Here is a 26,858-nt window from a genome sequence, read left to right as displayed (position 1 = left end):
TTGTTAATTAATACACTGCTTTAAACATACACTTATAATTAATGTTAATTTGATTATAGCACCTCATTGATGAATATTGTACTCAGGGGGGATGAAACATTTTCATGACTTGATTCTTTCAAGTACAAAGTACACCCTCCCCAAGATGCTAGTTTGGCTCTAGACTGTTAATATTGTGTTTACCGTAATAAAGCCAACACTGCTGTGTTTTTCTTCTCTGCTCTTTTCTCCAGGTCGATGAGTCTGTTTTCTGCGCGGGCCAAATTGCGTTGGTCCCGTGTACCATGCAGCTGGTGAAGGCGGGCACCGGGACGCAGGCCCATTTGTCCTTCAGCTATGTGAAGAAGGTTCTGGAGGCTGTGATCAGCGGCCTGACTCTAGCTCATGTCGTCCAGGCCCACTGCTACATCACAAGACACCAAGACATCCCCATCATCAGGTCCATCTGGGACAGCGTGCTGAGGGCTGCAGAGGAAGAGAAGGTCAGCCTCTGTCAAGTGAGATTTTTGATTTATGAAATATATACCAGTGGTTAAGAAGACGACTGGCTGTTTTATATATAACATTGATCATACTTATAGTACGATACTTACTCCCACATAGAATGAACACATGTTGAATGCATTGGAAGACAGTGGGATGTGTGGATGAATAAGTAAAAGAAGAGAAACTTGATATGGTGTCCAAGTTTTTCAGAGAGGCCTTTCAGAATTGTGTTTTCTGATTGTGAAATAAGGAAAAGTTCCTCGCCCCGCGCTGCCCCCTTGAGACGCAAGCCGCTGCGACTGATATTTACCAGCGAGTGCGCTCATGAAAAGTTGATGATGTGGGAAACGCTGGTGTCTTTGATAATGTGGAGCCTGGCACAGAAGCAGATGTCTTCCTCAGAGCTTTCCTAATCCGTTGCCCCCACACACCATTTTGGAGCTCCGTTCAACTCTCAGAGCAGCTTATCCCCCTCTTCACCCCTCTTCCCTGCCACCTCCCTCCATCCTTCCCTCCATTCCACCACCGCCCCAGCTTACAACCCCTGCTCCATACGTCTAATAGGGGAACCAGCCTCCCCTGGCAGCCCTTCTCCTCCCACAGTAATCTGTCTAGCCATGGGAATAGGGCCTGAGGGAGAGAGCCAGGAGCCCACCTCCAACATGTGGCTCTGTTCAGTGGTGAGCAGTGTTCAAGATTAGAAGAGAGGATGTCAACTTTGTGTCAATTCCACAAAATTCTAGCAGTATATATCAAATGCTGACTATGTTATTGAAGGCCAGCACTCATATTCTCAAAGCCTTTAAGTTACAATTTCTGAATTCAAACACATATACAACAGTTCAGCTTATCTCAGTGAAGAGCGAGCGTCTACTTGTGAATTTGTTTGACTTATTGCGCCTTATTGTAACTCGCAGTGGAATATACATCTTGAAAGCGCCGGCAGTGTGCCGTCAACTTAGCATGCAGAACGGCTCCTTCCGATAACAAGGCTAACCAAGGGCAATGCTCTGGGAGGTCACAATGTCAGAGGCCATTGAAGATGGACAACATCTCCATCTGTTGTGCTTCCGTCTCAGTTAGCTGACCCAGGATTGCCACCAGAAGACCATGTTTTATTTTCAACTGATTCCCAGATTAAGCAGGTGTAATTGACAGCGCCATCTGTAAGCAGGTGAGTTCTCCCCTTCAGGATAGAGCCAGCTGAGGTGGTGGGTTACTAACCTGAGCACACACTCTTTATTTCCCTGTGAGGCAGATCCTCTCGGTGTGACTTGGTCCTCACATTCTCTCCTCTCTTCCACTTCAAGGAAGTGTGGTGGGGGGGCTACTGTTTCATCCTAAACTCGGTGAAACGCTCTCTCCCTGGGGTGGGGATTATACAAAGCACCGGTGCTCATTTGAACTGACTGTAATTAGAATGTTTAACTCGGGTCAAACCCTGATAACATGACTCCCACAGACAACAGAGATAACTCCACTGGCTGGCATGAGCAAAAAGAGTCTTGCTTCACATACAGGCAGCTTTATGAGGTGAAACATACAGGCATTATTCGGTATAAATTTGAAAATAAGTTAATTCCCTCCTTTTCAAAACAGAGTTGATAAAGAGAAAAAAAGGAGAAAATAAGACAGAAAGAGAGACCAGAAAACGAGAAAATAGGACAGACGAGACAATATGTTAATATGAGGTCATTGACAAAAAATGCAGTTAAATATCTCTAATTAAGTACTTAAATAAATCACATTGCATTTTGTGTAGAGTCAATTAGGTTGAAACCATGGGCACGACATGTACTATGTGGTTAAGTTATGGATGATTGAAAACCAGTTGGATTATGTACACTTTCATATCAAAGAAAGATATGACACCAGAACTTTGAAGTGAAATGATAGAAACACCAGTGTTTAGGGTGTCTGTAAAGCCACGGGGCCATGTTGTTGTTGTGCGTTGATCATTTCTCTAATCAGGTGGATGAAGAAGCTTGCAGGGTTAATTGGGAGCATGCTGAAGTCGCTACAAGTGTGAAATTGTATTTACGGTGCATTAAACCACCAAGAGCCTGCTTGTCTGTGTGTGTGTGTGTGTGTGTGTGTGTGTGTGTGTGTGTGTGTGTGTGTGTGTGTGTGTGTGTGTGTGTGTGTGTGTGTGTGTGTGTGTGTGTGTGTGTGTGTGTGTGTGTGTGTGTGTGTGTGTGCAATGGGTTTGAAGAACAGGGAGATGTTGATGTGACAAGTCAATGAATGTTAAACAGACGTCCCTTTGTTTGTACAGCAAGAACAGGTTCTGAAAACATGAGAAATTATCATGAAGCAGATTTTAATATATTTATTTTCACACACTATTCGTAAACACTAGGTTGTTTTTGAAATGTGGAAAAGATTTTTTTTTTTAATTATTGGGTTTGTTGAAATGTTGATTGGTAATGAATTGAATTAAATAGCACTGAATTTGCAGTGTGGGGCGTTTCCTTCCTGTATGCCAAAGTAAAACCCTTTTTAACTGATTTCTCTCCTGCTTACTTGGGACTTCAGAAGTAACTGTGGCCCCTGCTGCCGTATTTCTAGAATGGCCTCAAACCCTTCAACTTTTCCTCACCCCACTGACATGGCCCTGTGTGATTCATTTACGCAAACAGTCTGACGAGCTTCAGAGCGGAATCTTTAAAAAAGAGAGCGAATGGGAAGGGATGTTATAGCAGACTGACAGCACTACAGTAAGTGCTGAGACATGAGCCACATGCTGAAGGCGTCCGCTGGGCAGGAAATGTAGGGGAACTGGCTAAGCAGCGCAGTCCCATCAGCTCCCCGCTGTTCCCCGCCTTTACACCACTTCCTTATTACCGTGTTTACCGTTCGGCTTTCACGCCTCTCGGCCCTCCAACCCACTGCACGCTTCAGGCGCACGGACATGAGTTAGAGGGAGGAAAGTGGGGAGAAAGAAAACAAACATAAGGAGAGGCAGGTCACACCCCATCAGCGTAGAGAGCTGAGCGCAGCAGATCCAGACTTTATGCGTTTACCTGCTGCCTACGGAGTGAGAGAGCACTGGGGGAATGGCTGCATGCCCTGGAACTGACGTGGGGATGAAGTAATGAGATGGACTGGTGGAGAGCAGAACAGACCCCTCTACACACACACACACACACACATTCTGCCACCGGCCTGCCCTCCCAACTTGCCCCCCCAGCACTCCTCTCCACCATATATCAAAGTTTGTGTTTTATTGGATTCATTTTAGAAATGATCTCTGGTCAGGTAGGGATATCAGCCAGTGTTCTCAATCCTCTGGCAGGTTAATGGAGGTCTGATTCTCACACATGCGCATACAGAAACACACACACACACACACAATGATGTATCTTTAGCACATTTAGTTCAGCAGAACTGCTGAACAAACCTGCCACCTAATGTAACATTTTGGCGGCTACATTAACAATGAAACAAAAGTGGACTGACGTAACCTCGACCGACAGCTCTGACAAAAAGTCAGCAACTGTGCCGTGACAGTTAAGTCCTGCCAGAGGCTGGAGCTGCACCGCTGAAGTCCCCTGATCTCCTTGTGGACGGTCGGTTGGGTATAGTACCTCTGCACCCAAGGCCTGCAGGGTGGCCTTTAAGCCTGGCTGAGCAGGACCCCCTGTCCTGTCACTTCTCTCCTCAGTTCCCACTTTCTAGTCCATGTTCAATCACTATTGACAAGTGCAGGAGCGGTTCCCTCTAGGAGAATACCTAGCCGGTGCCAGAAGTGCTAATATAACATTTATCAAAGCATAGGACACGTATATGTGCTGTCACTTTGTCTGACACGCTAAGAGCTCCGTGCTGACACGGCTATTGTTCTGCGCTCTTGTGATTGTTATTGTTGATCACGGCAAGCTAGGCTGGGTTCAAAACCAGCAGAGTGAAGACATCTTAACCCCCTACACTGCACAAATACTCATTCAGGACACTTGCTTTTTTCATGTTTTTTTCACTCTCCAAGGCAAGAGGTCAGCTGTTGATACACAATTAAGCGTTTGCTAAAGTTTAATCTGAAGGTAAGTGCTGCCTCACTGAATATGGCTGATTGGGTCATGGCGGGTTCGTCTGTTGAAGGGACAAAGAGGCCGTCGTCTGCTCTTGTCAATGATGTCTCCCTTTTTTTTGCGCGAGTGAATATCAAAATAAAATGCAAGTAACCTGTTATTATTCTGCACTTACGAAGTGGGGTGTAAGTGGATGAAAATTGATCCGGCAAATTGAAAAGCGGGTTAAGTGTTTTTGCCCTATCGACTCCGACTGAAATGCCGGTTATATAAAACACTCATTTCTCGCCCATTAGCAGATGAAGCCACAGCCAAGTGTTATTAGAGGGCCACATTGTAGCACTGCTCCAAGACATTTTGTTACTGCTAATGGCTCCGTCCTGAGGAGAAAAAAACAAATAAAGCGATTTTGATGAAATTGAGGCCATTTTCCACTAAATGTGTGTGGTGAAACTGCCATAACATGTTGTGAGTGATCTTCTTACAAAGGTGAGAAGTCATCTAGGATAGGACCTGTCATGGTAACAAATGCAGCTCACACTGAATGCAAGCGGTGTGGCTTCTTTCTGAATAGTTTGTACACACTATTATTACCTCACAATTGTTGTTAATTGATAGCCTGTCAGTCTGTCACATAAAAACCCTGTGTTGGTGCTGTGTGGTTGAATTTTTACGATGTGCCTTACAATAATGTTTAATGTTGATGGAGGATTGTTTGCGGTCAGAAGAACACAGCGTGCATCCCAGCAGGAGAGCCATATGTTTGATTGCAGTGTGTAGCACAACGTAGTGTATCATTTGCCAGCCAGTTCATCTAAATTCCATCTGTCTGCTTTGCAGGACTTGCTGTGGGAGCCTGAGATCAAACCCGCGTCACTGTTGGTCATCGTGGTGCCAGCCTTACCCAAGGGTGCAGCCGTTGAGCTCCATGTCACTGCAACTCAGGATGATCCCGCCAAGAGGACTTCCTGTCACATGGCTACAAAGGTGGCACGCGTATCCGTAGAGTGCCACACCGTCGCGTCTGCCGACATGTGCAGTGCTTCGCTCTCACTGTCCCTGTCCGTGCCCGGCGATGACCAGGAGGTCACGGGTGTAAAGGATGTAACGGACGCAGTTGCCGCTACATTCAAGAAAGCCACGGAAAAGATGAATGCTGAGCTGGTGTCATTGTGTGCCAGGGTGTTCTACAAGTGCCGCCACTCACTGGCACAGCAGATCGTCCAAGGTATTTCGCTTTGTTTCCCACTCAAGACACTACACGTACGCTTTGGATTGACCTAATATTTACATTAAGAGGATTTATCCTAAATACGCTGTTCTGTTGAAGGCAACGCTGCTCTTGCAAGTCGAGCTCCACATCACTCTATTAATGGCAACAAAGCGACAGCCCGTCTCTCTCTCTGCACTGTCTTTCAAAGAAGGTTTGGAGCTGACATCGGTTAAGTAAACTCCATAAGATATTCTAGGAAGCGGTCTCTCCAGTGGATCTCCACTTTCTTCCTGTTTAATTATTGTAATCCATTTGTTGTGTCTGCACTGTGTACAGTAACCCGAGCAGCTGGCACAGTCTTTTGTCATCATTACACTTTTATACGGCACCATCTCCCGCTACCCGGGATTCGAGGTCCTCGTCAAGGCAAATGTGTAACGGTATTTGTTTTATCCGAAGAGATATCTCTCGGAGGGAAAAGGGCGAGGAGCACATCGATCACGCAAGGCTCAGTTGTCAAGTCATCGCTGAAGCAGTCAATTAACATTTTGGAATCTGTGCCAAACCAGCCATCTTTCTGTCATTTTTAGCTTTGACGTAACTCATCTTCTTGAGGACGTGAATTATGGCAACCAGTGATGAATGGAGCAACGGTTGATCCGTTTCCAGTACGCGCTGATATGCGTGACAGACGAGCAGTGCTATTTGTTTTGTTACCCTATTATATAATTGTTATTAACATTGTTTTTCGATTTATGATGCGTATCATTCATTTTTTTCTCATTATCCACAAAAGAAGGAGAGCAACGAGCAATGAGGAGGAATCTTGTTCAGATATTTCAAATATGAATTTTACATGCAAAATGTATCAAATGTGGATATTTGCGACATATTTAGCACAGTTGAAATCAAAATGAACGATTGATGCTTCTCTTTAGAAGGTATGGTAGTTTATCTTCAAACAAACATTAACTGTGTTACTGGGTCATTGGTTTACTGGAGCAAAAGCAACCTCAATCTTCACCCTTGAAATGTGTGTTTCTTTGATTATTGACTGCACAGACTGCTCCCCTAAAAGCATTTACTGACTCACCATCGAGCTGGAATCTGTTACCTGACCCCGCACGCACAGCCCAGCCCTGACAGCTGACCCATGGGCGCTTTTATGGGTCACAGCCTATGCTCATCGGGTGATGAATCCAAAAAGTCGAAGGGGGAAAAGTAACACCTCTGGCGCTGGCAGTCACAGCCTCAGAACTGCTGCTGTCAGCGCGCAGACAGACAACAACACTGGAGCAAAATGTGACTGCACCCCCCCACCCCGACCCCCCACCCCGACCCCCCACCCCGACTTGCGTTAGGATTCACAGCTGATAGACATGACATATGCTCCAAATGAAACCTTTAAACATCTTGTCTCAACTTGTTACTTACGATCGAAAGGTTCTCTGGAAGATAGACGGCCACATCGCAACAACAACTTTTAAAGAAGGGCCTAAATACGCTCTTGTGTTTAAAGAAATCCATTATTTTACACTCTAAGTATCAAAATCAAATACGTTTCGATGCTTCCAAATAGAAATCATCCATATTGATTTTGGCCAGTTGGGGGGTGGCTGAAACAAACTGAGAACACAACATTGACATGTTTTCACCTTTAAAAATGGTAAACTTTCACACATCCAACCGATACAGAGCAAAATGTTGACTTCTTCAACAGCTGAGGGCGGTGGGAGTGAATACCAAAGCAGTTGTGGGCCCGGGAAAACCAATACGATGAGCTAAGAGATACTAGAAACCAGAAACCTCTGTAGAGCTGAGAACTACAGAGTTAGGTGATACTTATTTGTGGGCTCATCACGACCAGCAACCTCTCTCATCTGTTGTTGGTATCAAATTATTGACTGTAGCCGCTTTGGGGGGGGGGGGGGGGGGGGGACGTTTTCCGTTTCTCCATGGCTCTATACTGCACACACCCAGCCCCTCATCCTCTTTGTTCACTCTCCTTGGACGAAATGAACTATTTTCATGAGCCAACACTTGCTAATTACCTCCTCGTTTACCGGTTAATTTGACCAGTTTGGGAGTCAGTGTAGCACAAGTAAAAACCACTGGCTCTGGGCCTTGGCCACCGCTTAGAAGCCCCATAAGCCCAGCAGGCATCAAGCATTCCACTCAGGAACCTCCTTGTTCTCTCCTTTTTACCACCGCCGTCACTTACACCCCTCCTTCTATTCACTTAGCCTTACAATATTTATATATCAATCAGTTTGAACAAAAATGGCTTTTGGCGTTTAGCATAAAGGGGTGTTGTTGGTTTTAGTAATGGTTTGGTTTTGAAAACACAGATTTGACAGCAACCTTTTCAACTCCCCGTGTGTTCGCCGTGAAGCAGGATAATGGCTGGTCCTCTTGGGGAGATGGTTTAGTTCCATCCCATTGCTAATGCGATGGCTTTTTGAATCTTGCAGCCTCTGTCCACTGGGCCTCTCAATTGAGGCGCCCCGTGTAGCCCAAAGGGGGGGCTGAGCGACCAGGGGGTGAGGATTGGTTGCATTTTGTGTGATTTTTACAGAAGCATTAATAGCGACTGGAGAAAAGCGATCTGTCTTTTCTCGCTTTTCACAGACAAAAGAACACAAAATTGCCTGGTCACTCAAGTCACCTTCACCCCCCCCCCCCCCCCCCCCATGTCTCTCATTCATGCATAAGCAGGCATGTCTGTGTACACAGACACTGAAAGACACTCTCAAAGAGAGAGCGCAATTATTTCCTATCCGTTAGTACAAAGATTAAAACGTCCTGACATAAAAGAGGCTTAGTGCGCAAGGTGTGATGAAGGGTGTGTTTCTTCTCTTAATAAAAGCGTCCTGTCTGTGATCTCTCCAGCTCACTCAGTTGTCAGCTAGCCATCTTCAGAGAGGATCCTGCTTCCCAGGGAGCACCACATGCTCTGATAACACATATTTAGGCTTTTAATGCCCTCCAAAAAAAGGCCTGTGTTCAGTGGGGGTATTTTAAGCTGTAGTGCATATTAGCTAATTAGGGTGTGTGGGCTCTTTGTAAGGATGTTTGGCATGCTGCGTGTGCTTCAAATGAAAGAGAATGAGGCTTATTAAATAGTGCTGAACCGCTCACGTAACCTCTCTGTCGTGATTTCTCGCTCGGCAAGTTCACATAAATGTCAGTCGTGGATGTCATTTAAAGAGCATCGGTTTGTGTTTGTCCACTGAGACCCAGGTTCAGTTGTCAGCAGTTACATTTCGGCATACATCATATTAGACGGATGGGGTTGGTGAAAAAATTATTGATTTGCTGTAGTGATGGTAGCATATTTTCCCTACCATGCCAGATCTCAGTGACCACACCCGAGTACCATCCAGCATGGTGAGGAATAAGCCAGGACAGTCAACCGTGAGACAGGAACACTTGTGACCAATTAGTGCACAGAGCAGAGGAGGGAACGGGCAACATCCCAGCGGGCTGCTGCTAAATAGACAGGCTGTCATCAAGACCAGGCTCTGAGACGCTCAATGAATTCTCACATGTCCACTGCCCGTCTGTAGTCCGGCCACACACGCACTCACAAACACACACACACACACACACACACACACACACACACACACACACACACACACACACACACACACACACACACACACACTAACAACATCTCTTGGCTCCAGTAAAACTGAGAGGTAGTCCCAACACAGCTTCCTAACATCCCAACACAACAGGAGCAGAGGATACATTGCACTAGACCCCCCCCCCCCCCCCCCAACAAGCTGCTGAATTGTCCAAAAGGAGATGTCAGGGTCCCCCCCCCCCCTTTCTTCAGTGTATATGTGTTTGGTTGTGTATGGCTCTGTGTGTGTGAGTTTGGGAGGGATAGCTTAGAGTTCAGTCCTTGCTGACCATATGTCTGCAGGGAGTCGGATTGGGGGTTTTGGGGGGGGGGGGGGGTCTACAATCTGCCATGGATTTGAGAATGCCAATAATTTGTAAATAGGCCTGTGATCCCCGGTCGAAGGGTTAAGTGCAGCCTCTGCCCTGGGAAAGCCCCAGTGGGGCAGATATATGAGAACCTAATGTCCAACTCCAACCTAACTTCCCATGAAACTAACTCCTCCCTCTTTTTTTTTGCCCTCACCCCCTTATCGTCCTCCCCGTCTTTACCTGCCAGGACTTGAAGAAAGTTTAAGAAGCTCTCTGGGAGAGTCCAGTCCTTCTGTGGCCCTGGTTCCGGTCCTGGACTTGCCTGATTCCCAGATCCTCCACCTGTCCTGCTGGCTCAGTTTATAGAAACACAGCCAGCGTCAACAACCAGACTCCAGTCATCCACATCACTGGAATGCATTTGGGCTTTTCTGAAGGAGTGACTCTGACAGCCCCAACACCCAATGACTTACAACAGGTCATCAGTGAATGTGGAAAATAAAAACTGCACAACTGCTCATTAATGTTGACTGTTTGTCACTGCTGATTGTTGAAATGCAACGCTGTGTCTGTCTGCAAGTGGTTTTGATCATGTGCGGTTCTGAGGATGTGTTTATTCCACTTCATATCCCAGAAGCTATAGGCTTATAAGTCACTTTGTCCTCCCCTGGAGTTGAATACTGCAGCAGCTGTTATTCTGCCTCGGAGACGAGTCTTATGGAACTTCTATAACCTGAAGCTGCATACCAGAGGACTGGAGACCGTAGTCTACAAAAGGAGACACCAGCAGTGTCTCCTTCCACCAGGCGATAAACTGCATCCCCTGATATCCCACTGTTTCTGCTGGAATTTCTCTCACCACGTCAGCTAACACCCCTCATAAAGGCCTAGCGCCCCCGCTAACACCATCTGCTCAGTTGTAAACCTGTAGATTTACTGTGTGACTGTTTGTGGCAGTGTGTAATGTGTGCGGATGAGGGGGACTGTGTCCCCCGCTCTCACGCTCTATGGGATTCAAGGTGTGTTATTATTGTGTAAGAGGCAATCAGCACCGCGCACCTGAAAAGATTAAGCCTCTTTATGTTTTCTATTGATTCTAAGGCAACCTGGTTAATGGGAGAGGGACACTACAACACACAGCTGCAGGGCAGGCGTGTGTGTGTGTGTGTATGCGCTGGGGCTGTCAATGGACATTGTGACGATGTGGGAAGAAAATAACACTATTAACCATTGCTCCTGGAACATTTCTTTTCTCAAAGATCATGAACCGTATTGATGGTGGAGTTGGAATGCTTCTTCACTCCGGCTATTCTCTTCATTGTGCTTGTGATGGCGGCAGAGTGGAGTGAGCTATTGATCTTCACCCGCCGCAATGTTGTTTTGATTGTTGTTATCAAAAATTGAACAATAGAGGCAGCCAATAGCGCCTGAAGGTTTTTATTGAGGGTATGAAAAACACAAACAAGCAATTATTTATGAGAAAGAGCAAGCCGATGCTCCATAAATATACAGTGTGTGTTAACGTGCACTTGTTTGGTTTTAAAGGGCCTCACCAGGGGGACATTCAGAATTGTTGAATGATGCAGCTGTCCAATGCACACAATGATATAGGTGTGGTTTAATACAGTACTTTCATTCTATGCTTGTACCAGCCCAGTCAAGTAAACACCGATACATTTATTCCACAAATATTTGATTATATTTCAGTGTTTTCAATAAATGGAGCTGTTACGATTTGGCAATGACACAAAATAGCTGAAGAAGACATCCCACTAAGAAGGTTTTCTTTCTCAGTTGTGTTCTTTAAAATGTCTAAATGTGTGTCACAGTTTGAATGCCAAACAAGACTGTGCTGAGCAAACGTGCATGTGCATGTTTTTTTGTCCAAATTGATCAATGAAAATGAAGAAACAGCACACACCAGCCCAATGCATCGCAATTAAATATGTCCACTGCATTTAACTCTATTATTAAAATCCCACATTTGCAAGACATTTCTGTATTGAGGTTTGAATGCATGTGCTTTTTTTTATTCCTCTTAGTGGAGCAATGGTTCAATTACAGGGGCTTTATAACACGGCAATACGAGACTGAACATTTCTGTAAACACAGAGGAGCGCTGCCACTAAAATTCTGTGCACGACCGCCACTTGTCGATCACACTATAAACAATGCATTCTGTCTTTCAGCGGGCCTGTTTTCATGCACACGCTCATCATAGCCCATGTGATGGCCTGTGGCAGACACATTTCTTTGTGTTTTTACCTCTGTGTGTCCTCCCAAAATGAATAAAGACAGGGTGACATTTGGTTTTCTCATGTGTTTTGTCAAATGTATATTTTCTGCCAAGCTGACCTGAAACCGCTCTGCAAACAAACTGCTTGTTGTGGCTAACGTTGTCCTTTGTGCACAGTGTACCAGCCTGCGGCTCTTGTCATTGTGGCCTTGCACATGGACTTTAACTATGTGTTTCTTCCTCCAGGCTAACCAGGCTGATGTGTGTGACTCTCTTTCCCCGTAGCAGTGGGCCACAGTAGGGGAGCCCAGCTCAGAAGCGGCCGCATTGCACGAGACGCCTCTTGAAAATGTGGTCTGTTTGCCTCAGTGACTGTGGTTTTGTTTGTTTGCATATTTGAATAATTTTTGGTACAAAATGTATTGTTTTCTTCCCCTGACATTTTGTGAAAGCATGTCTTCATGGTCACAGCACTGACTGAATGAAACTTGTTCTAACTGTTGAACTGGTAAGCCATCACATGCTATTAAGTGGTGTCTGCTGCCCTCTTGTGGTCAACATAAACTGTCATTTAAAAGCGAAATAGTTTTCAATTCCATTTGTGCAGTATATACCGAGTGCCACAAATGTATGCATTAAGCATTAAAACAAGAAATATTTTACATGTATCTCTCTTCTATAATAGATCACTGATATATTCGGCTCAATGTTTTGCGTTAAGACACTAAAACATAGAATTATTTTCTAAACATTTCTAATTTCTTTTGTATTTTGAATTCATGGAAGTATTTTCATTTTAGTTTTTTTTTTTACTCTTGATGGTCAACAACTCAGTGTTATATTGTAGTATGTTACGTATCTTTAATCAACCCATTTTGGGTAAATAAACATGATTTAATATTTTGCTGTGCAAATTTCATCTTTTAGACATTTTCTTGAATAACAACTTAATCAACAATCAACAATGATTCATTTTTGTCGATGAACTAATCGATTTTACTTCTACTACATATAGGAATATCAAATGTCCAGAAAAACTGAGGCGAAAACCATATTCATATCTGTAAATCCAACAGGGTTTGAAAGCCTTTGGTTGATCTGCCTGGGTCTTGCTAGACGAAACTAGGTTCACAGACCAAAACCCTAAGACACAACACACAATTGAATCACAATGCTGTCTTTTGGTAAGGCCTACCTCTGAAATGTAACATTATTATATTTTATTAAACCTGCCAAAACAAAGGAATAGATATGTACAACAAATCCAAACAACACTTGGCGCAGGACAGACAAGTAAATCCCTCGGCTCAGAACTCTTTTGTATAGAATTGTATATCCATACAGAATTGTATATCCATTTACAGAATTATAAATAAATGTGTTAACCAAAATGAATGAAAATGATAATTTGTGTACTTTTCACACCATAGCCTATGCTCTGTATGCTGGATATTTTACGTAGTAGGCTACATACACTAATGTGATGATGTGTACAGTAAAAGATGAAACATGATTGTGATGAGGGACTCTTTATATTTGTTCCACATTAATAAAAAAAAATGTTTAAGTACGGGCACGTTTTCACAGAGGTGCTATATGATTGCAATAAAGTCGTCGATGTCTGTGCCAAGTTGTGGAGCAAGGTTTGATATCCAGCAGCCTTGGCCGATCCAACGTGGGGCACAGCAGAACACTTTGTTTTGATCTACAAATCGAGCTGTTCTCTGGTCAAAGAGTTATTGAAAGGGTTTGTCATTATATGGGTAGGTTTAGCATTATAATGGCATGGTCGTATCATTTCGCATAGCCAATCTATAAAAAAACAACACCCGTTGTCATGTGGTATCCCGCTCTGGCACTGACCGAAAACCTTTGTTTCCGGCCGTACATTTTTGAGGGACGTACATATTTGTTTGCCAGAGTAACATCCGGTAACGTCATAGACGTATTGTTAGCAAGAAAGCTAACGAGCTACAGACGCTGCCAACTTCTGATGAAACCATTAGTTATAATAGGACCTCAGGGAGCTTCAAACGTATTTAGTAAGTACGTTTGACTGGATTATATATTATATGTTATATATTAGTCATCCAACATAAGGCTCATTCGCCACCTGCTGCAGATTCCCGCAGGCTATACTGCTACCGCCTTTGTCAAATTCCTAAAACAGGAAACATAATTTGAATGTTAATTACAGCGAGGTTAGTTTCATTTTATTTATGGAATCACATGTATCCTATTGCCATCGCATTGATTGTAATTCCTGCCTGCTTGCTTTAGGTTTTAATGCTTTACTTTCTTCTCTAGGTCTAATGAGAGGATAACCACTTGGGACAGGGAACAAAAATCCCGAATGTGGTGATTTGAAAATGCATCCGTGCCCTGTTTGTCCAAAATCTTTCCCGTCACCATCTAAACTTCAGAGACATTATCTCATCCACACTGGCCAGAAGCCCTTCGTCTGCACAATATGTGGGAAATCTTTCACACAGTCTGATCATTTAAAAACACACTTGCAGAAAGTCCACCATCCAAGGCTTCCAACAGACTGTCTACTACAGGATGGCATTGTAACTCATAACCAACAAGCAAATAATAAACCAGCAGCAGGGAATAACACACGTGGCAGTTGTAATTACAATGTAATGCCTTCGATTGTGTCATCTCCTGTGGCCTCCCAGCTAGAGTGGAAAAGAGAAAATGTGGCTCACAAAACTGGAAATCCACCTAAAAATATGCCACATGTAAATGATGCCTTGAAGACTCGGAGCAGTATCTCACATGTTATGGATCCAATAACTCAGGAGCAAGTTGATTCTGCAAAAGGAGACACATCTATATGCAATGCCCACAATGGATACACCTGCAAAGTCCGCTTGAAGTCGTTTACGTCATCTCCTCACCGTTGGATTCAATCACCAACTCATAACAAACCAAAACAATTTGAGAGGAGCAGAGAGTCAGGCCAGCCTTTTTCTAAACAGGTCTATTCGAAAGGGCCCCTGCAGTCACAAGAATTGAGCTCCAGCGGAAGCAAAATGACTTTGAAGCACCAGTGTCCTAAATGTCTCAAAACCTTCTGCTCACCATCCAAATTGCAACGGCATTTCCTTATTCATACGGGGATGAAACCCTACTCGTGCATGATCTGCCGGAAAGCCTTCAGACAGAAGGTACACTTGCAATCTCATTTAAGTGCAGAAAATGAATGTTCACTTTCTGTCGTTACTGAAAGGAAAAAGCAAAGGTTTTGTGACGGCAGACGAGCCTCAGGTCTGCAGCTTCAGTCGTCATTTCAGCAACGTCCCACCGGCCATCACAATCGTGTGAATTCCTCAGTGGAACTGGAGCTACAGTGTAAAATAGATGTAAATGCTGTGCGGGACCTGGTCGAGACCGAAATCAAGTCGGAAGCAGCCGTGGAGCCAGAGCAATCGTTCAATCAGTCAGATGAACAAGAGCAGCAGCGCTTCACACAGCAGTCCTTGAAACCATTCCAGAGCATGATTTGCAACCGGTCCTTGCAGTTGGAAGGTGATTCAGTGCGTCATCATAACATTTGTAGCAACCTAAAAGAGTTGGGAACTCCTAAAACTGTGCAAAACAGCGATAATGTGAAAATGTCTGATTCTGAAGAAATACGTCATTTACCTCATTTATTTGCAGATCCTGTTGACTTGAACATCATCGTCAAACCAGAAACATGGAGCGTGAACTGCAGTGATTGCAACGACCCTCTTCCTCGGGATTGTGAGGTAATCACGTCAGCAGAACGGCGGCAGGAAACCTGCAATGCCGGCAGCGAGCGGCAGAAATTACATCGCTGCCATACGTGTTTAAAATGTTTTCCGTCGGTATCAAAACTCCAAAGGCACATGATGATTCACACCGGACAAAAGCCCTTCGGCTGTGAGATGTGTGGAAAGAGGTTCCGTCAGAAAACACACTTGAGGGTCCATTGTCGCACACACCTGTGGTCTAGATATCACAAACAACGATCGTTGTATATCAATCGGCCGCCTTCTTGCAGAGGTGGGTTCAACAGAAGGATTGCAGCAGACGTCCCAGTCCAGGAAATGTTACTACGTCAGGATTTTGAGACACACTCTGGCAGCGATGTAGTCTCCCTGAAACGCCTGGATCAGACCCCCTCCATGCTAATTATTCAGAATGACAACCGGGAATCAGATACGATGTCGCCACATATCTCAAAGAAAAATGAGGTTGTGCGAATGGTTTCCACAGCGAGTGTGAAAAGGACACAGACTGCTAATTCAATGCAAAATCCAGACAACGTGCAATACAAGTGCTTCCAGTGTTTAAAGTGTTTCCCAAGTGCCTCTAAATTAGAAAGGCATGAGATGGTACACACGGGCTTGAAACCATTTCACTGTGTTTTGTGTGGGAAAGCATTTAGGCAAGCGTCACATCTGAAAACCCACGAAAGAACTCACTGTGAGAGGAAACCGTCCAAGCCAGTCAATCAACAGGAGAACGTTAGAAAAGTGAAAGCAGATTGTCAACGGCAGCCAAGGATCAGTGTTCAGATCCCTCGACAGAATATATCCGTGAACAAAGACGGTGCACGTTTAAATTCTCATGTTGCAGAAGGTAATGAAGTGAGTGCATTGCTGTGCACCAGGCCCGCAATATCTATCACAAAAGTGAACAATCTCCTTAAGACAAACTCTAAAAGTAACATAACTTGTAAAAAAAGGAAAGTTCACACATGCCGAATATGCTTTAAGACATTTGCGTTTCCGTACAAGCTCTCAAGGCACTTGGTCACTCACTCTGGGATGAGGCCGTACAAATGCGCCTCGTGCAGCAAAACCTTCACACAGCTTGGACATCTAAAAGTTCACGAGAACAGATGCAGACAGGGTGACAGGGTCTCGCATTATATTCAAGGAGAAATAATAAATACTGACCATCTCCAGGATGAATGCCTTGATAACCTCAGAGATTGTACAGATTTGAATGTGGATGCAACAAGAGAGCAGGTGGAGTCACATTATACAAGTGTTGGAAGAGGTTCATCTTGTTTCTCAGAGGCAACACACACTGAATGGTTGGCAGGTTCAGAAGTAGGCTTACAAGAGGAGAACAATGCATTTGAGAAAAAGCTCAGAGATTATTGTTATCAGGCTTCATGCGACTATGATCCGGCTACAGACCATTATTCATTTCCCTCTGAACTTTCCATTGAAATCGATAAGCTTGTCCAAAATCAAAACATGGCCGCTCCACTTTTCTCACAGTATGAGAGCAATGCACATAATGTAGAAGTAGCATGTCAGCCTAAAGGCAACAAGCTGCTTAATGATGCACCTGTCACTTTGTTGGTTGAGAATCAAATGCAGCCAGACGATTACTGGTGTGAACCACTGAATGTGTTTGAATGTGACGTGTGCTCTGCAAGTCTTGAGAGCGAAAACGATCTTGAGCAACATATTTGTTCGACTAATGTTCAACCTAAAGTGACAGAGACAGCTCGGAAGAATCGTTGTGACATTTGCTTCAAACATTTTGTTTCTCCCTCCAAACTTGAAAGGCATTATCTTATCCACACGGGTCTGAGGCCGTTTCGGTGTGACATTTGTGGCAAAACGTTCACACAGTCATCACACGTCAGAACACACCGACTGACTCATTGATATTAATCAACATTACTGTGTAATATTTGTTTTCGGGGGATAAACTTGTATTTATGATGATCATGATATTGCACTGTATTGATTGTTTCATGTTATGCACCACCCGTCATGTCAAAATCTTTGTATGTGCAACATACTTTGGCAATAAATGGTTCTGATTCTGATATTTGAGTTTACTGTATGTATGTAAAATATGTAATAGATGTCCAAATATACGGACCTATATATTTTTGTATTAAATTCATTCATATTGTATTGTGCCTCTTGTTGAATTCGTTTTGGTTTTGTTACATTTGTTGGTATATTTTATGATAGCCTCTACGAGATTAGTTTGTTATTATTATTACATAGTAGGAACAAAAGACTTGCTTTGGTAATTGGGGACGATTTTAGGGACGTACCTGTTCAGGAAGTCAGTCGCAGCCAGCGCGTTTTGGTTGTGTACATGCGTAACCAGTCGTACAACGGCACTTACATTCATGCGGAAATAAACAAAGGTTCGTGAGCTGATTTAGTTATTATCATATGTTTGCGTACGCTATGGGTCTATCATTAATGTTGTTATAACTGCTATTCCCGAGTCAGCCTCCATATTCTAATTAGCTTAGCTTAGCTCATCGCCTAGCTAGTATTGTGGAGCAGTTAGGTTATCCAGGGTTCGTATTTTACGACGCCTGCTATATTTATAATGATACATAATAGAAACGTTTAGCATTGATATTGTCTTTATTAAAGCATCGGGAAAACGTAGGAATATTAGCGTTATAATGTTGAGAATTAAACACTTTTGACCCACTGAAGTTTTTAACTTAAGTTAGCTAAAGTTAGCCACGCTTCTCAGCACTGTTCATGTGTATAGTGGCTCCATGTTTTAAGGCGTTAGTTAAATACAAACAGCTAAATCTAAAGCCTGCCGGTGTCCATCAGTAACTTCATATCATCTCTTATTTTTCCCACAGCTTTCATTGAAGCAGCTTGAGAGGGCCACCATGGAGAAAGAAACCCCGGCTAAAAAGGCTGCAGCGCCTTCTGTGTCTCAGATTAATGCAGAATATGTCACACAGGTAATGAATTATTGCCCACGAAACGTTACAACACAGCTCTGTTGAAATACGTGATCCCATTGTGTTTTTATGTCAAATACAGATTACCTCCTCACACGCCATCAGTTGTATGCATTTACTTGTAATTCATCAACAATGTCTCTTTGAAATGAACCAGAATGATGCTTACACAGAATATTTTACCACATAGATGGTACTAATATGTGAGGAGTGTACCTGTGACAGAGGACTTGAGTATGTGTGCTGTGGATCACATCATGTTCAGTTGAGAAGAGAGTCAATTTAAATTGGAAAATTAACCAGAAGAGTATCAATTGAATCCAGAAAACCACAAAAGTATTTCCTTATCAAGTTGAACCTCTGAGTATTCCAACTGTACACCCGCTGTAAAACATCATGTGTCCCGGATGAACCGTGGATGTTTCTGCTGCAGTTTGTTACTGCTGTTGATGTTATTGTTTCTTGTTTCAGTTGGCGAATAAATATTGGGCTCCGCATGCAAAGAATAAACTACCCTTTGACGCCAAGGTGAGTTTTCTGCATTGCTGCATCTTATAGGTGTCAATATCATTTTTGTCGTGAAACTGATTTTTACAAAGTAAGTTGCAAACACATGTTCTATGCACTGTATTTCTCATGGTGATAGTTACTTGTGTGTTTTAGTTTGGTACAATAAAGAGGTGTTAAGGGCTGCTGGTACCAGTCATTCTGATGGGGGGGTGCTCTGTTCTCTTGCTGTTTGTGTAGGTGATGGAAGATGTTTATGAAACAGAGATTCTCAAGTCCAAGTAAGTAAATATGTTGCATATTTGCCTTTTAAGCTGCTGTGCGCAATCCAATGACACATGCTACTCTAATTTACCGGTATCTCGCTCTTTTGTCTTCTTTCACTCACATTTTCAGATTTGCCATCAGAAAAATCATGCTGCTTGAGTTCAGGTGGGATACTTCACCTCCTCTTTTTAACGAAGCAGTGATTATATAAAAACAAGTTGATGGATATATATTCATAAATGATTTTCTCACCTTTCAGCCAGTATCTTGAGAACTATCTGTGGGTGAACTACACTCCCAAGGTGTCCAGCAATGCCTACCTCATGTCCATCTGTTGCATCGTCAACGAGAAATTCAGAGAGAATGTCCCCGCTTGGGAGGTAAGAACTGCAGCGCCTCATCTAAGACTACCTGTCATTGCACGGGAACCCCAGCGCCCGAAGAGACCGTGTTTATACGAGTAACTGTAAAGATGGTGAAGGCACAGTCTTACAGTTACCATTTAAATTGATGCCTATCTACAATATATATTTTTTTCTTTTGCATTGTGTGTTTCAGGTGTTCAAGAGGGAGACCAGCCATTTCCCATTCTTCTTTAAATGTATGATGGAAGCTGTGTTGGCAGGGGAGGAGGCTGGCCTCACACTGAAGGAGCAAACGGTGCTGCTGGTCTTCTTGGACCACTGTTTCAACAGTCTGGTGTGTGTTTAATGTTTTCACTCAGTGGAGGAGTGTAACTTTTAAAGGTGTTATGCTGCTGCTTTTAAGGTCAATGAGGATGTTAGTTTTCATGTCAGTACAAAGATTACTGGGAGTAATATTTTGATTACAATATTTAAATGGTTTAAGGTAAGATGGTTTGTCAAATTAACATTTAAAAAAATAATTCTGTATTGCTTATCTTTTTATATATAGCAAAGAGCAGCCGTGGTAATATCAACCACTGTATCGAGCATTTTCTTTATAATTAAAATGTCATCATATCATGAATCAGGGTTTCTAGACATGGCAGGAGTGTTTATTAGTGTACGTCTGGATACGATCATTTCAAAGCTAAACCGAGCATAACGAGTGCAGTTGAATATGAGAAAACTTTGATTACTTATTTCACTGTGGTATATTATTTTGCTGTGTACAACATCTGGGTCCAGACTCCGGGGACATGTGATAGTTTGTCAAATACGCTAAAATAAGGAAGAGAACTGTTCTCCATTGTTTGAGGATTTGATTAACCAGGGTTTTTGTTTTAAACGGGTTCGGGCGTCTCACTCATTTGTAAGCAATGCCAAAAAGCCTTATCCAAATGAAATGTCATTTAAGGGAAAGTATTGGTAATATCCACTAGGGGGCAGTAGCAGACTAGACAGGACCACTTTGGCCGGCTCCCACCCCTCTGCAGCCGCATTAAACCACAGGGAAGCACTGCAGATGTCTCACTTTAAAATGTGCTGCGATAGCCTCCTGCACTTTGATTGTATCCTATAAAGCCCTCTAAATATTTCAGTTGCAGACTTTTATCAGGGGCTGAAGTGTAATAACAATCTGTCATACACATGCAGTGCATTTTGACAACTCTCTTTCTCTCTCTCTCTCTCTCTCTCTCTCTCTCTCTCTATTTGTGTGTGTGTGTGTGCGCCCTCCTCCCAGGAAGTAGATTTGATCAGAGAGCAGGTGCAGCAGCTGATCTCTCTGCCTATGTGGATGTGCCTCCTTCCAGTAAGATGTCGATCTATTACTCTTTTTTTTTTTTCTGCTGGTAGTTATTGGCACGCCCCAGTTAATGAAGCCGTTTGATATTTTCATTCGTTTCTGTCACGTTGCAGTCCAGACTCCAGCACGAGCTTAAGAAAGTCCCAAAGCTGCAGAAGTTCTGGAATCTAATCAAGAAGAAATTTGAAAAGATGGATACCGATGCAGCTGAGCAGTAATATTGCTTTCTTCGCTTGGGTGTTCACTTCTATACAGACTAGGAAATTGTGTTGTGTGTCTGAGCTTTCTTTCTGATTTGCTTTATTTGTGTCTTCCTCAGGGCAAAGAAAGAGAGGGCCTTCCTCTCAGCTCTCATTAAAAAGTTTCTTGGAGTTCTCGTGTCAATTCCGCCGTCAGGTAAACAGTGAGAAATACAATTATTTCCCTTGGGATATCATATTGTTGTGTCCAACTACAAACACAGAATTAATTCAGAAAGAAGCATGACCCCTAGATTTTGGTCTTGTTTTAATAAAAGAAAGTGATGCATCCCTGGTGTGGATTGCTACCTTCAAATATTGAGTAAAGTGAATAACCCCGGGGGACTCTCCCTGTGGCTTTCGTCCCAAAGCAGGTCTTTGCATGTGCTGTTTCTATCTTTCCCAGCATGATTAATGTCCGTAAGTGCTTCTCGAGCTTGCACAGTGTCAGAGAGCACATCTCTTCATTCCAGGGCCTTATTGCCAGTATGAAACTCAATATTGCGCTTTTTTCCCCCTCACTGGTCCAGTTGCACTACTCCCTCCTTTCTTTATGAGTTGTGCAGCTGCCGAGGGAGCGTGTGCTCCAGCTGCCACACAGCCACCGGCTCTGACTACTGTGTTGTAATGCAGGCCGACACCGAGGCCCCCCCACCTGAATGCTAAAAACAGAACATGTGTATTTGTGTGTTTAGGTAGAATTCAAGCCTGACAGAGTAGATTACAATCTGAAGCCCAGCAGGATCCACATCACTCTAATTCGTGCTGCACGCCTCAACTTTAAACGCACACACACACACACACACATACATATATATATATATATATATATATATATATATATATATATATATATATATATATATATATATTCTATGTGAACATATGTTCTTAATTGTTTTTAAATCTCCTCTTTTTTTGCCTTATGTTTTTATGCGTTTAATGGATTTATGTGAAGCACTTTGAATTACCTTGTTGTTGAAATGTGCTGTACAAATAAACTCGCCTCATAACTGCAGTGAAAAGTACACAACCTCCTTTCCACTGCAGCTCATCATCTTTTTTGGCCTTGTATGTTCACATAGCCTCTCAGTTTGCATTAGTCATTGACGACGTGCATTCCCTGAAAAGACGTAAAGCGCTAACCTCCGTCCTTTCCTCCTTCCTTTTCCATAGGGCCTGTATGCATGGACAAAGTACATTACTGCGAGAGATTCATCGAGCTCATGATTGATTTGGAGGTAAGACATAAAGCTTGTCTCAGTTCTTTTTTGCCATTTGTACTTCCTCTCTCCATAGATTGGATTGCTCTATTTGAAATGTACACGGCAAGATCATGCACCCGATCTTCACACTGACTAAGCAGACAGTCATTTCCACCGTGTATTTACGGTGTATTTGCTTAATCGTGGTATCCTGTTGGAAGGAAGCGGTGTCGACATCCGTCTCTGCAGAGCTCATTTGCCTTCTGTCCTTCAAACGTCCAGCTAACTCAGGTCCACAGACGGTGGCTGAATGTCCAGCCTCAGCGCCACCCTGTGCGTCTCTGTACTGCTGTCTGCAAAGCTCTGCAGTATTTGAAACAGTAGTGTTTGGTTGGAGTATGAGAGGTTATATTCAGCCTGACGGCTTTTGACATTTGGTATAAGGTGTGAGGAGTAATGTGCAGTGTCTGCTAGACAAAGGGGTTATGACCTGAGACCCAAATATGAATCATGCCAGTGTCTGAAGGAGTTGATAAACAGATGTTTGTTTTTCCTTATTCTATTAACAAAAACATGAGCCATATTTTCTTATTTGCAAATATATGTATTTTTACTTTTTACTTGTTGAGATTGGCTCATATGTGGCTGCACTCTAATGTAGGAGCAGTGTCCTCTTGCCCAATTAGATTGTCAATGTTGGTATAACCTGCGTCACTGCAGTGGACTTAAAAAGGTTTTCGTTATACGATATCGGCTCCTATGCCACAGAGAGCAATGGTTGTAGTTGCTGTAGTTGACATGCAGGGGAGTATATATCTCAGTTACGGAGTAAGAGTTGCCATTTTCAGGGTGATGAAATAGCTTTTAGAGATAAGGAACTTCTATGAATTATCATCGTATTGGTTAATTTAAAAGAAACCGTTTGACACGGTGTTATTGGGAGGCAGCCTGGCCAATGAGGTTGGCTCTCTAAGGTGAAGACACAATGTCACATAAGATCGCCGCTGCTGCTGCTGCTGCCTGTGCAGATCTCCTGTTTCTAGCGAGCGGAGCTCAATAGATTTCATCTGGCTGTCCTGCTGACAGGCCGGCCTTGCTGTTCCTGGCAGCGGCTAGTGGCCGGCCAGCTAACTGTCTCCAGAGACATCTCCTGTCCTTCAGCGCTATCCTTTTACAAAGCCTCAGTTGCCTGAAATCCATACTTCCCCTCTCTGAAGAGGACCTGAAAATGAAAGCTCCCGGTTTTTAATGCCTCTTGTATGCCGGCTGTCAGAACCGCGTTGAGATCAAAGATGGCTGTCTGATACAAAGGTATCCATTCTCTCTGCGTTTTTCGGTATCGCTCGCAGCCCCTGCTGCCTTTGAAGAGCTGTTTTCAATGAATAAAATAATAGATATGTTGTTTTGTTGGTGTTTTGCGTTTCAGTGTTCCATTTCATATTCTATTTCACGATGCAGTCGCGGTTGCAGTTCTTCTCTTTCAGCCTTGATAATGTGATAGATTGAACCCCTTTCTGTTCTGTGTGCTGTCATCAACATGTACAATAGTTCTTTATTATATTCCTACCAAAGATATCTCATTTTGGCAGCTTCTCTGTACCGGTACTTTCCTTGATGTTAAGGTCTTCATCGCTGCCAGTTTGCCTCTCTCATATGTTTCAAGACAAGAAAAGACCATGGATCAATACAATATTTGGATAATTATGTTCCATATGCTGGGAAATGTGGTGGTTGTTGAGCCAATTGATTATTTAGACCCCGGAGAAATGCCCGTTCATACAATACCTCATTTCCTAGTTATTTTGGTCCACTGAAGTAGCATTTCCCCCTACATATGTATGTTACCAAATGCATTCCAGTTCGCGTAAAGGTCTGGTATTTTAGCCACAACCGCAAGCATGTCGTCCAAAGTTGTAAACGTGTTTGTCCTGTGTGTGTGTTTAGGCCCTGCTGCCCACCAGGCGTTGGTTCAATACCGTGTTGGATGACTCTCACTTGGTGGTCAGCTGCCACCTGTCCAGCCTCACCCATAGAGAGAAGGAGGGGCACCTCTTCTGCCAGGTACGACACACGAGCAAACACTCTGAGATCCTAATCCACCTTTGCTCTTGCTTCTCACATGTAGAAGTAACTTGTATCGTCTCTATTCTGCAGCTGCTGGACATGCTGAAGTTCTACACCGGCTTTGAGATCAATGACCAGACAGGAAACGCCCTGACGGGGAAAGAGATGACCACGCTGCACTATGACAGAATCCTCTCCTTACAGGTAAACGGCATACATGAGAGGGACAGGCAGACATGCAGGGGCATATTCTGTATGTCATTTTGTTTGTATTTGGACATCAGTCTGAGTGTTTTGCTCTTTGCTTTCCGTCTTCCAGAGGGCAGCTTTCGCTCACTTTCCAGAGTTGGAGGACTTTTCTCTGTCCAACGTAGCAGCAGTAGACACTCGGGAGTCCTTGACCAAACACTTTGGGCATCTCAGGTAAATCACAGCATCCGAAATGAATCGTGAAACGAACAAGTGCACTTGCAGCTTGTCAGTGCACAGATGGAGGGATGGGGCGGGAGGGTTATGCATGGTTGGACTGAGTACAATTACAGTCAACTGTTAATACTAAAATTCAGTTGCACCGGACCGTTGGTTTAGAGAACGGGACTACTTCCTGATGTGTAAATGTTCTGCATATCAACCCAGGGATGGCTCCGCCTTTTTGCTTTTTACAATTCTGCCTCATCCACAAGTACCTACTGTATGTACTTAATGTCCTTAAGAGAGCACATCATCATTCGTCAGCAGATAATATACAGATCTGACTTCTGATTACCAAAACATACAAAGCATAAGCACACATGCAGACTTCCTATCTTGGTCCTATGTTGCAGAATAGCATCATCAGCATCGTTGCTGCCTGACTTCCCTGCTAAATGGCAGCTAGTGAGCCCTTGAACAGGCAGCTGGTACCAGCCAGAGAGGGAGAGAGGCACGCCTCATTAATTAAATTGATTTTCAGTGGCTTGAGAATGAACTCTCTTAACAGCTGTGTTTGTCAGATCGTGTTAGCTTGCCAAAGAGCTAAAAAGCTGGCCTGTGTGTGGTTTCCTTAACTTGAACACATGCGTGAAGGGGAGTGAAAAGACATTCAGTCATTGGTAATCTGTAATTACTTTGGCTTTCTAACTTTCTTGGTATTTTGATACTTTTCGAAGGTCTTTAAACCACCAATGCTTTGGCTGATTACTTATGTTTGTCTAGTATGTGACGTCATTGAGGTGCCCTGCTGGAACACAGATTTCCTCTTTGCAGTTGATGTGTTTATATCCATCACCTCTTTTTAACTTCTGTCGTGGATTATACATTCTTAAACCCCAAACTAAGTTTCTTTGAGCCAGGCAGAGGGTTATGAGCCGAGCTGAGCTGAATCAGGTAAAGACTTGAGCCGTACCGTTTCGTGTATTTGTGGAAGCTCTGCTCCTTTCCCCAGAATTAGGGGTTTTAAATGTCGCAATAATGGCATTGTTCCCTGCTCCACAACTGTCACCGAAGCAGCTCCTGGGTAGCTCCAAATATGCCGATCAGATTTAACGAGGCACTTTTCATCCAAGCAACTCGCGCTAATGCCAGTTTATTCCAGCTGTGCTGCCCACAGGCTAAGCTCCCAGTCACCCGCCGCTCACAATTTATCCGCTAAGTCCCCCAAACACACAAACGCAGCATTATTGCTTAGTCTGCACACACACACACACACACACACACACACACACACACACACACACACACACACACTTTCTTTCAGTTACATAAAACATGTAAGTTTGTGCGAGTGTCATTTCAGGCCCAAAAACAATAATTAATTGACTACATGATCAAAGAGTGTGCGTCACTTTGCGAAATGATAGCAAAATTGAAGAGAGTCATCACATGTGAAAGTGCCCAAATAATGTGTGTAATTAGTTCTGTGGATTAGTTCTTCAGTGTGGGCCTGTCGTTGGAAAGGGAGTTTAGATTTGTATCAATTCCACTCATTTAATCCTTCCTATTCTGAGGATATTATGTGGCTAAGAAAAGAATATATGGTGGAAAGCATAAGCCACCTTCATTTGCAGGAGATTCAAGCAGCCGTGAAAGACATTTCTCGTAGTTTTTCTATTTGTCCAATTAAAAAAACAACGGTTTGTCGGGCTTGTGCTGTTGTCTCGTGTTCTGGTTGTGTGGACACAAAAGCATCAAGCTATCTGAATGAAAGTGCCCATATCTGACCATGTCCTTCTCATTGCTAAGGTGCTGACACACAACCTTAATAA

General features: G+C 43.5%; 3 protein-coding genes across 5 annotated transcripts in view; all 3 read left to right on the top strand.

Annotated features, from left to right (window-relative positions):
* The window catches only part of dph6 (diphthamine biosynthesis 6), a 56,056-nt gene extending 42,921 nt beyond the window's left edge, over positions 1–13,135 (top strand). Inside the window, exons 13-15 of one of the 2 annotated variants that reach the window (XM_079287376.1) lie at positions 234–482; positions 5,355–5,742; positions 9,914–13,135. In XM_079287376.1, the coding sequence (XP_079143502.1) occupies positions 234–482; positions 5,355–5,742; positions 9,914–10,032 (756 nt within the window). In that variant the 3' untranslated portion in view covers positions 10,033–13,135. Of the gene's footprint in view, positions 1–233; positions 498–5,354; positions 5,743–9,913 lie in introns of both variants that reach the window. The other variant, XM_079287375.1, reaches the window with a different exon arrangement.
* A 711-nt stretch (positions 13,136–13,846) lies between these two features.
* On the top strand, positions 13,847–17,655 carry LOC306790124 (uncharacterized protein). Of its 2 annotated transcripts, none has more exons than XM_079286241.1 (2): positions 13,847–13,944; positions 14,210–17,655. In XM_079286241.1, the coding sequence occupies exon 2, from the start codon at positions 14,272–14,274 to the stop codon at positions 17,557–17,559; it is 3,288 nt and encodes a 1,095-aa protein (XP_079142367.1). In that variant the 5' UTR covers positions 13,847–13,944; positions 14,210–14,271; the 3' UTR covers positions 17,560–17,655. The 2 variants fall into 2 exon arrangements, with proteins under 2 accessions (XP_079142367.1, XP_079142368.1); XM_079286242.1 differs by lacking the exon at positions 13,847–13,944 and having other exon boundaries at positions 15,311–15,436; positions 15,569–17,655.
* A 310-nt stretch (positions 17,656–17,965) lies between these two features.
* aqr (aquarius intron-binding spliceosomal factor) overlaps positions 17,966–26,858 on the top strand; it is a 43,638-nt gene continuing 34,745 nt past the window's right edge. Inside the window, exons 1-14 of the mRNA XM_079286457.1 lie at positions 17,966–18,056; positions 18,519–18,623; positions 19,095–19,151; positions 19,371–19,411; positions 19,527–19,562; positions 19,657–19,777; positions 19,956–20,096; positions 21,045–21,113; positions 21,221–21,321; positions 21,427–21,503; positions 22,523–22,587; positions 24,496–24,612; positions 24,706–24,819; positions 24,935–25,038. Coding sequence (XP_079142583.1) covers positions 18,549–18,623; positions 19,095–19,151; positions 19,371–19,411; positions 19,527–19,562; positions 19,657–19,777; positions 19,956–20,096; positions 21,045–21,113; positions 21,221–21,321; positions 21,427–21,503; positions 22,523–22,587; positions 24,496–24,612; positions 24,706–24,819; positions 24,935–25,038 — 1,118 coding nt within the window. The 5' untranslated portion in view covers positions 17,966–18,056; positions 18,519–18,548. The remainder of the gene's footprint in view (positions 18,057–18,518; positions 18,624–19,094; positions 19,152–19,370; positions 19,412–19,526; positions 19,563–19,656; positions 19,778–19,955; positions 20,097–21,044; positions 21,114–21,220; positions 21,322–21,426; positions 21,504–22,522; positions 22,588–24,495; positions 24,613–24,705; positions 24,820–24,934; positions 25,039–26,858) is intronic.

Source organism: Melanostigma gelatinosum (genome assembly GCF_949748355.1).
Source record: "Melanostigma gelatinosum genome assembly, chromosome: 16".
Classification (NCBI taxonomy): Eukaryota; Metazoa; Chordata; class Actinopteri; order Perciformes; family Zoarcidae; genus Melanostigma; species Melanostigma gelatinosum.
This window is presented reverse-complemented; position numbering and strand designations above follow the sequence as displayed.

Excerpts from the sequence above, each read along its gene's own strand:
- LOC306790124 (XM_079286241.1), top strand. The coding sequence starts at position 14,272 with ATGCATCCGTGCCCTGTTTGTCCAAAATCTTTCCCGTCACCATCTAAA.